This window comes from Antrostomus carolinensis, unplaced genomic scaffold (genome assembly GCF_000700745.2).
Source record: "Antrostomus carolinensis isolate BGI_N321 unplaced genomic scaffold, ASM70074v2 scaffold14676, whole genome shotgun sequence".
In the NCBI taxonomy this organism is placed as follows: domain Eukaryota; kingdom Metazoa; phylum Chordata; class Aves; order Caprimulgiformes; family Caprimulgidae; genus Antrostomus; species Antrostomus carolinensis.
This window is the reverse complement of record NW_010322629.1, coordinates 4,721-13,881: the sequence shown is the minus strand read 5'-3', so window position 1 is coordinate 13,881 and position 9,161 is coordinate 4,721. Positions and strand designations below refer to the sequence as shown.

General features: G+C 55.5%; 2 protein-coding genes across 2 annotated transcripts in view; one reads left to right on the top strand and one right to left on the bottom strand.

Moving 5' to 3' along the window:
• The first annotated feature begins 2,888 nt into the window (after positions 1-2,888).
• Positions 2,889-5,808, top strand: LOC104526768 (potassium voltage-gated channel subfamily V member 2-like). The gene is made up of 2 exons (XM_010170314.1): positions 2,889-4,130; positions 5,523-5,808. Exons 1-2 carry the CDS (start codon positions 2,889-2,891, stop codon positions 5,793-5,795), a joined length of 1,515 nt encoding a protein of 504 aa, XP_010168616.1. The 3' UTR covers positions 5,796-5,808.
• A 2,325-nt stretch (positions 5,809-8,133) lies between these two features.
• Positions 8,134-9,161, bottom strand: part of LOC104526766 (bone morphogenetic protein 2-B) — a 2,763-nt gene continuing 1,735 nt past the window's right edge. The window contains 2 exon segments of the mRNA XM_010170313.2: positions 8,134-8,540; positions 9,126-9,161. The exon segment at positions 9,126-9,161 is cut by the window's right edge and continues 28 nt beyond it. Of these exon segments, the coding sequence (XP_010168615.1) occupies positions 8,134-8,540; positions 9,126-9,161 (443 nt within the window).

Sequence of the window (9,161 nt, the reverse complement as noted above, 5' to 3'; positions counted from 1 at the left end):
CTGAAGGACTGCACCCCATGGAATGGACCCAGGCTGGAGCAGTTCGTGAAGAACTGTTGTTCATGGGGGGGACTCATGCTGGAGAAGTTCATGGAGGACTGTCTCCCATGAGAGGGACCCCACGCTGGTGTGGGGGAAGAGTGTGAAGAGTCCTCCCCCTGAGGAGGAAGGTGCCACAGAAGCGTCTGATGAACTGACTGCAACCCCCATTCCCTGTCCCCCTGTGCCACTGGTGGGGAGGACATGGAAATCAGGAGAGAAGTTAAGCCTGGGAAGAAGGTGGGGGTGGGGGGAAGGTGTTTTATTATTTGGTTGTATTTCTCATTATCCTTCTCCGATTTGATTGGTAATAAATTAAGTTTATTTTCCCCAAGTTGGGTCTGTTTTGCCCATGACAGGGACTGGTGAGTGATCTTTCTCTGTCCTTATCTCGACCCACAAGCCTTTTGATATATTTCTCTCCCTGTCCAGTTGAGGGGGAGGAGTGATAGAGCCACTTTGGTGGGCACTGGGCATCCAGCCAGGGTCAACCCACCACAGATTGTCACGTCCTGGGAAAGAGGACTCGTGGTAGGTGGGCTGGCCTGGACAGATAGGGAAAGCAAGTGGTGTGGTACCTGCCTGGGACTGAAGTGACTCCAGGACACATCAGCTGTAATAGAAAAAAATGAAATACAGGGAGTGGAGAGAATGGAGTGAGTGGAGACGAGAAACAGTGCTGGCATCAGGGGTGAAAAGTGAAAAGTTTGGCCAAGAACAAGGTGAAGAACTTCAGACTGCCTGAACTTGTTCCTTCTTTAGAGCAAAGAGTGGGGTGCCCAGCAGAATCCCAGAATGGCCTGGATTGGAAAAGCCCTGTAAGATGATCGAGTCCAACCATGAACCCATGTCCCTCAGCACTGTGTCTACACGACTCTTCAATCCCTCCAGGGATGGGGACTCCACCACTGCCCTGGGCAACCCCTTCCAATGCCTCAGAACCCTTTCAGCAAAGAAATTCTTCCTCACATCCCATCTCAACTGCCCTGGGCACAACTTGAGGCCATTTCTTCTTGCTTGTCCTGTCACTTGTTCCTTGGTTGAACAGACCCACCCCCACCTCTCTGCACCCTCCTTTCAGGGAGTTGGACAGAGCCAGAAGGTCTCCCTTCAGCCTCCTCCAGGCTGAACAACCCCAGTAGTGGGAAGGTGCTTCAGCAACGCCAGCAGGCCAGGTCTGAGCCCAGGCTGATAGAAGTGCTCGTGCTGTCAGGGCCATGTGTGTCACCAGCCTGTCCCAGCTCATCTCCTCAGCTCAAGCTGCTGAACTGGGATGTGCTGTTCTGTTATGTGGGGCAGAGCCCCTCACTCTGCGACAGGGAGCAAGGCTGGTGGGTGAACTCAGCAGTCACAGCCTCTTCCCACGGCAAGATCGTGCAGGTTTTACTTTCTGATCCCTCAGCTGAATGTTTCAGGGTTGAAACAAACACATTTTGCTGGGTCTTGTGCCAAAACTTGAGGCCGTGTTTGTGACAGCAATTTCCCTTTCTCTGCCCGGTGCCGGAAGTGTTTTTGTTGTCCTAATCCCCAGGCTCAGAGACTTCAATTGTAGTGGAGCCTGAGCTGCTTTTCAGCCTCGGAGCAGCTTTGTGCTCCAGGTCTCTGTATTTAATGAGATCAGTTCATGGAAATCAATGTGATGTTTTACACGCTGAGGTAGGGTCGTGTTCCAGGTAAGGCATCAAAGATCAACTGGTTTAATTTTGGTTCCCCTTTTCCTTGCAAACCCAAAGGATTCTTTCCTCCTCTTCAGTTCCTGTAGTTCAGGGCAACTTTTACTGTGTACTTGCATTTCCAGGGTCCCAATCCATGTTCCTGCTTGTGGGAGTGATGGGGCTGAAGGCCAGTGTGATGAGCAGGCAGTGCAGGAGCAACCTGACGTGTTGGGGATCTGCTCAGGCACTGCCCGGAGGGTGAGATGGTTCCTTCACCTCTTCCCCTGTAAACCTGTGCTGTGGGGTTTTGAGGGGTGAGCTGGGAGGTGGCAACCATTTCCCTTCTCTGGGCTGTGACAGCTGATGGATGAGGGTTGATGGTTTTAAACTAGAAAAGGGCAGATTTAGGTTGGATATCAGGAAAAGTTCTTCAATATGAGGGTGGTGGATCATTGGAACAGGTTGCCCAGAGAGGTGGTGGAGGCCTCATCCCTGGAGATATTCAAGGTCCAGCTTGATGGGGCTCTGAGAAACCTGCTCTAGTGAAGATGTCCCTGCTCACTGCAGGGGGTTGGACTAGATGACCTTTGAAGGTCCCTTCAACCCAAACCATTTAATGATTCTATGGAGCGAGGGCAGCTGTGTTAGTGCTCGTGTGCTTGACAAAAGACTGGGGCCAAGAGCAGCGGCTGGTGTGGGGTGGTGTGGGGTGCACAGCTGGTACAAATCCTGCCTGTCTGTACTTCTGCACCCACCAAGGGGGTACTTTCAGGGTTAAAACAAGGGAAGTTCAAGCTCTCTTTTCAACTTGCTGTCATGGATGCCATCCTTGGAAACAGGGTAGTATGTGACAAGAAGAACAGAATAAGGAAAAAGAGAAGTGCAGAGCTGGAAATAGTTCCTTACATAAGAGCTAGCGCTTCAATCTCATTATTGTCTTAAGCAGCAGACACTTGGCTGCCTCTGACTCCTACGATGCAAACCACAATCTGATAAGCAATCAGCTTTGGGAACCTGGCAGGTGCCAGGCACTATGACACAGCCAGTGCCCCTCAGGCAGGAGCTCACCACTGCTCCTCTGAGCTCACAGCACTTGTCCCAGTCAGTGTGTGCCGGGCAGGAGTGTCCCCATAAAGCCAGAGCTGCTGTCCCACGGCCTGTAACAGGAATCACTGCTTTGGAGGGTCCAGCGTGATGAGGCAGCTGGGGACGAGGCGTGCGAGTCTCTCTGCCAGTCTGAAGATAGGACATCACCGGGGCTGCTCCCGGACACCGGAGGAAGAGCAAGTCCACATCCCGTTTGCACAGGACAGCCTGGTAAAGCAATGGAGCTCCATGCAGAACATGACAGATGGAAACCAGGAGAAAAGTAAGTCTCCTATCCAAAGGAATAAGTACTTGCTCAACATTAACGTGGGTGGCACATTGTTCCAGATAGCTTACAAGGTAGTGGCCCGGTATCCCATCACCCGGCTCGGGAAGCTGGCCCTTTCTACAGACCCTACAAAGAAGCTGCAGCTCTGTGACGACTACTCAGTGCAGAGGAACGAGTACTTCTTCGACAGAGATCCTTCAATTTTCCACTACATCTTCCACTTTTACCGCAGCGGGGTTCTGTGGATAATGGATGAGATGTGCCCCAGTAACTTTGTGGAGGAAATTGAGTACTGGGGAATCCATCTAAAATACTCCCAACGCTGCTGCTGGATTCTGTTTGAGGAAAAGCAGGATGAACTCAGTGAGCACCTGAAAATACAGAAGGAGCTGGAGGCAGAACTGGAGCCCCTGCACTCAGCAGAGCAGTTTGAAGGGAAATTTCTGGGACGGTTTCGGAAGATCATCTGGAACCTCATTGAGAACCCGTACTCTTCTGTCCCAGCCAAGATCATTGCTGTCATGTCAAGCTTCTTTGTGCTTATCTCCATCGTGGGCATGACACTGAGCACGGTGGAGGAGATGAAACACATGACAGTGAAGATGTGGATGGAGCAGCTGGAGACAATCTGTGCCATCTTCTTCACCTCTGAATACCTCATGCGGCTCATATCCTCCTGCAGCTTCAAGAACTTTTTGCGAGCAGCGTTTAATGCTGTAGACCTGGTGGCCATCCTGCCCTTCTACATCCAGATCCTCTTTGAAAATCTGGACGAAGGAGACATGCTTTACCATGAAGAACTGCACAAGGTGGAGAATGTGAGCAAGCTGGGCAAAGTCCTCAAGCTCATCAAGCTCATGAGGATCTTCCGCATCCTCAAGCTGGCGCGTCACTCCACTGGCCTCCGGGCCTTCGGCTTCACCATGCGCCAGTGCTACCAGCAGGTTTGCTGCCTCCTTCTCTTCATCGCCATGGGGGTCTTTACCTTCTCTGCTCTCATGCACTCGGTGGAACACGATGTCCCAGGCACCAACTTCACCAGTATTCTGTGGTGGGCAGCGGTAAGGTGTGAGCATCTTCTTCCAGAGAAGGGCGCAGTGGGGCTCCATGGGTAGGGGCTGCCCTGGTTCTCGAGGGACTCAGCACTGCTGCTGGCCAGGAGGCAGAAAAAGGCCCAGTCTTCCCAGCAGTCAGTAATGGTGGGAAACCCAGAGCCCTGCACACTCTCGGGAAAGAAATCAGAGATTTGGACTAAGCTCAGAAGCTCGAAACCCGGTGCTGGGGTGGGATGGTGGGACAGAGGTGGTGGCGTGGGCACCTCCAGGCCTGGGTTAGTGACAAGAGAGATGTGACTCAACCCAGGCTTTATCTGTCATGGGACTCAAGTGTTGGGTGGTTGTGGTTCAGACCTCATGGGCATGGGGACAGCTGCCTGGGACAGCCTGAGGCTTGTGCAGCCATTGCAGCCCGGCCAGGCTTGGGAGGCGTGAGGGGGTCAGAGCTCGTGCAGCTGAGCTGAGGGACCCAGAGCTGCATGAGGGAACCAGAGAGACGTGGTCACACTGTGCCCCAGCTTCTGTCCCGAGAGGGGACCCAGACTGGGGTGTGCTGCAGCCAGGGACAGAAGCTCTTCTTTGCTGCCCTGCTCATGCCAAGAGCCAGCAGCTCTGCTGAGCCCAGCGCTATAATAAACCTGGGATTACCAGATGAGGAGCAGCTAAAGCACTTGATAGCCGGGGGTTACGAGGGCATTTTGATTTACGGATGAAATGATCCCACAGATCACTGCTGCTCTTGTAATCCCCCTTGGCCACTACAGGCTGCCTGCTTCAAATTCATCCTTCCTCGAGGAAGAGCAAAATCCCCAGATTTGAGTATTTAAATGTCACAGGCTGATCCTGTCCCTGGTCAGCATGGCTCCATGCAAAGCCCAAACCCCTCTGTCTCAGCTCTCACCCTGTCCCCACAGTCCTGCTCCTCTGTCATCCAACTGTGGTTCCTCCTGGTGCATTCCTGGACTGTGCCTCCCTTTCCCTTGGAGGGATGGTCTGGCTCCTGGAGAGAAGCTTTGTTCCTGTGGGACCGGGCAGCTCAAGGCCAGGAAGCAGTGGAGCCGCTGCTCCATGGGGGCAGGAAGCTCCAGCAGACAGTTTGGCTGCTGGGAAAAGTTCAGCTCAGGGATGTCCAGCTGCTTTTGAAGAGACACACGCAAAGGGGAGGAGGGAGCAGGGACGTGCTCCTGGTCTCTGCTCTTGGGGCCTCATCCAGCCCCTTCCTTGGGCTCTCCGAGGAGCTGAGCCCTGGCTGTGCAGGCTGCTGGAGCAGGGAGAGCCGAGGTGGAGTACCCTTCCCATGGGACACCCAGCTCCCAGGCAGGGGCACAGGGAGGTGGGTTCCAGCACCTGGTCAGGTCTGGTTCATGGAGGACCTTATCCTTTCCCTTCCTCACCCAGGTCAGCCTCTCCACTGTGGGCTATGGAGACACTGTGCCCAACACGGTGCTCGGCAGGGTCGTGGCATTTGGCTGCATCTCCTTTGGCATCATCCTCAACGGCATGCCCATCTCCATCCTCTACAACAAGTTTTCTGACTACTATGCCAAGCTGAAGGCCCACGAGAACCAGACCAGCCACTCGCTCAAGCTCTACAAGAGGATCTGCTTGAAGGACCGAGTCCTGCGGAAGCTGTTGGATTGCTGCAGATCCAACTCCTGCTGTCACCACTGACCAGCCCTTCACCCCTCAGACACCCCCTCTGCCATGATGTGTCCCATCCCTCCAGCAGATCCTGTCCCCCGAGGGACTCCATGACTTGGGCAGCAAGCCACGAGTCACAGTGTGTCTGGGTGGGGCTGCTGTCACCTCGAACTCTTTGGAGGGATGAAATGTGCCCGTGACTGTGTTGGGACCTTCCTCAATGTTGCGTGTTGGACTCTGCTGCCCCACAGGGTGGTTGGTAAAGGAACAGCTGAAGAACATGCTGCATGGCCAAGGCAGGACGTCTGTCAGTCATGGTCTGGGGCATGGGCCAGCCCCAGGACATGGGGATTGAGCAGTGGGATGCATGGGGCTGAACTCTGTCACCTTTCTGAGGATGATAGGACACCCATGATGAGATGAAGCCCAGTGTGACACTTGTGTGGGAGCTGCTCTGCTCCTTGGTTGAGTGGGATACGCAGAGGCTCTCCCTGCCAGGACCCCATGGCTCCTTCGAAGCCAAGCAGATGTTCAGCCCAGGCCGAGCCCAGCATGGGGATTTGGGTGAAGGCCTCCAGAAAAGACTGTGACCGTGTGTCCTTCCAGCCAAACCCACTTCCATCCCACTGCCCTGGGAGCCTGGGAGCACGGTCCTGGCTTGGGATGCTGCTGCCATGGGAACCACAGGCACCCTCAGGGTGCAGAGCTGGCAGCCAGAGCATCCCCAGGAACAGACATTCAATAAATCAGGCCAAACCCATTCATTGTCTTGGATTCTTGGCCAGCAGCTTCGTGTGATTTAGTAAACTGCTCGTAATTCGGGGTGAGGAGGGGACATCTCCTCAGGGCTCACAACCACTTCTTGCCCATCGATGGGAGGTTGGGGCTCTCCTGGGATGCAGGTGAGCCTGACAGTGTGTTGGGTTTGGGATGAGATGCTTGGCCCTGGGTGTGTTGGAAGAGGAGCTGAGACATCTGCATGTGCTCAGGACGTGCTGGGTGGCTCTGCCCTGTGTTCAGGTCCTGGGGGTGGTGGGGAGCAGTGGGGGGACATGTCTGTGGGGCACAGGGCGAGGATTTACCCTCCGGTGTGGGACCATAACTACTCAATAGACTCCCAGGGTGGGAGTCACCCTTCCCCTGGGTGGGATGGGGAGAGGGACACCAGGCTGCACAGGCGGGGAAGGGCTGGCATCTGCTGGTGCTGCTTCTGGATGAGTGGCAGAAGGAAACTGGTGCCTGCCAAGCCAGGGTGGGATTTGGTCACCTGCAAGCTGGGCTTGGAGATGAAGAGCTGCTGGAGGGGTCCTGGTGTCAGCCTGGGACCATGGTCAAGCCACTGCTGTTGGAAACTGTTGGAAAGGGGGTTGGAGGTGCTGAGTCCTCTGACAGGAACAGCAATGCTCCTGCTGAGTCCTGGACCGCAGGGCAAGGGAGCTGTGCCAGGGGGTGTGAGACGGGAACCCCTGCCCTGACCCCCAGCACCTACACCCGCTCCCCAGTACCCACATTGACACCCACCCTCTCTACACCTCCCCAGCACCCACCCGACCCCACAACATTGGTCAGCTCTGTTTTCCACCCCATTTCTCTTCCACGAGGACACTTCACTCTGGGCACAGCGCAGCCTCCTCCAGCCACCTTCACCCAGAGTCGTCCTTCCCCACCACCCACCTGCCCTGGCAGTGTTGCCTCCGGACCCCTCTACACCCCACCTCCACCCCAGACCCTGTCATTGCATCTCCCCATTGCCTGCTCAGGGATCCCCACTCCCCTCCTTGCGATCTGGTTGACGGATCCTGAGGTCATTCAGCTTCCAAGGAAGGAGGCTCAGCCCCCACCCTAGAGACTGCACTGCTGCTAAATCTTCATCTGTCTGCTTACACCACCCCCCACCATGCCCTTGGCCATCCCAGGCAGTGGTCCCACGAGCAGCCCTTGGGAAACAGCATATTTAATAGTTCCTCTGAATTCATTGTACAAGTTACAGCAATGCAGAAATGTACAGACATTTACAGGACACTATACAGCTGGTTTCTGTCATATATTAGTGCTCTTGCTATATACATATAGTACAGCCTGTGGGAAGGGAAGGAAACCCGCACCTCTGCGCAAGGAACCCCACACCCCTGCGCAAGGCACCCCGAGATGGAGCTGGTCCCCTGGGGCTGTCAGGTCCATGAAATCAGAGTTCGTCCCTGAGCTTTCCTGGGTATGACCGGCAGGTGACAGCGCCCAGGACAGAGCCGGCCACCACCTTGCTTTGCTTGGCCCATTTCTTTTAGAGGGTTTTGTTGGACAGAGACCCCCCACAGAGACATTCTGGAGGGAGAAGCCTCCACCACAGTGGCATTTCCACCTTCCTGCCTCAGTGGCAGCCGCAGCTCCCGGCCACCATGTCATCGTACTGCTTGAGGACCACGTTCTCATCATCATCAAAGTAGAGGAGGTTGATGGAGTGAAGTTTGTCAGGCACACAGCAGGGGCTGCTGACCCCCTCGCTCAGCTTGAGGGCGTTGATGATGGACTGCACGGTGGCATGGTTTGTCGGCCGCATGTTCTCGCCCAGCGGGAAGGGGCAGGAGCCCTTGCAGTGGTAGGCATTGTACCCCCGGGGCGAGATGATCCAGCCGGACCAGCCGATCTCCTCAAAGTCAACAGACAAGGGATGCCTCTGGCATGGCTGGAGGTGGTCCAGCGAGCGTGTGCTGCGTGGCCTGGTCAGCTTGGGCACTGACATCTTGGCGGGGAGAAAGGAATCCTGAGGCTGTAAATCTGACAAAAAGGAGCACGTTACGCTGTGAGCCATCGCCCGAGGAGGACCTGGTGCAGCCCCCTACCTGGGCACCCTCCCTGCAGGTTTTGTCTGCAGCTGTCTGGTGCAGTGAACCCTTTGGTCACAGCCTGTCACCAGCCCAGGCAGAGCCACCAGGAGGTGACAAACTCACAGCCCCGTGGCTGCACTCGTCAGGGCAAGCGAAATCCAGACTTACATCTGCGAGCCTTCACCCCTGCACAGACTAAACCAGAAAGGAGATAGCCTCTCCCTCTGGGTGGAGAAGGAACTTTGAAGGAACCCATGTGCAGGGAGCACCCCAGCACCCCACGGGCAAGGGTATGGTGGCACTGAGGGAACTGTGCCAGGGCATGTGGGACCCACCTGGGAGTCAGGGCAAGCGAAATCCAGACTTACATCTGCGAGCCTTCACCCCTGCACAGACTAAACCAGAAAGGAGATAGCCTCTCCCTCTGGGTGGAGAAGGAACTTTGAAGGAACCCATGTGCAGGGAGCACCCCAGCACCCCACGGGCAAGGGTATGGTGGCACTGAGGGAACTGTGCCAGGGCATGTGGGACCCACCTGGGAAACCGGCCACAGGCAGGGACGGTCCCCGGG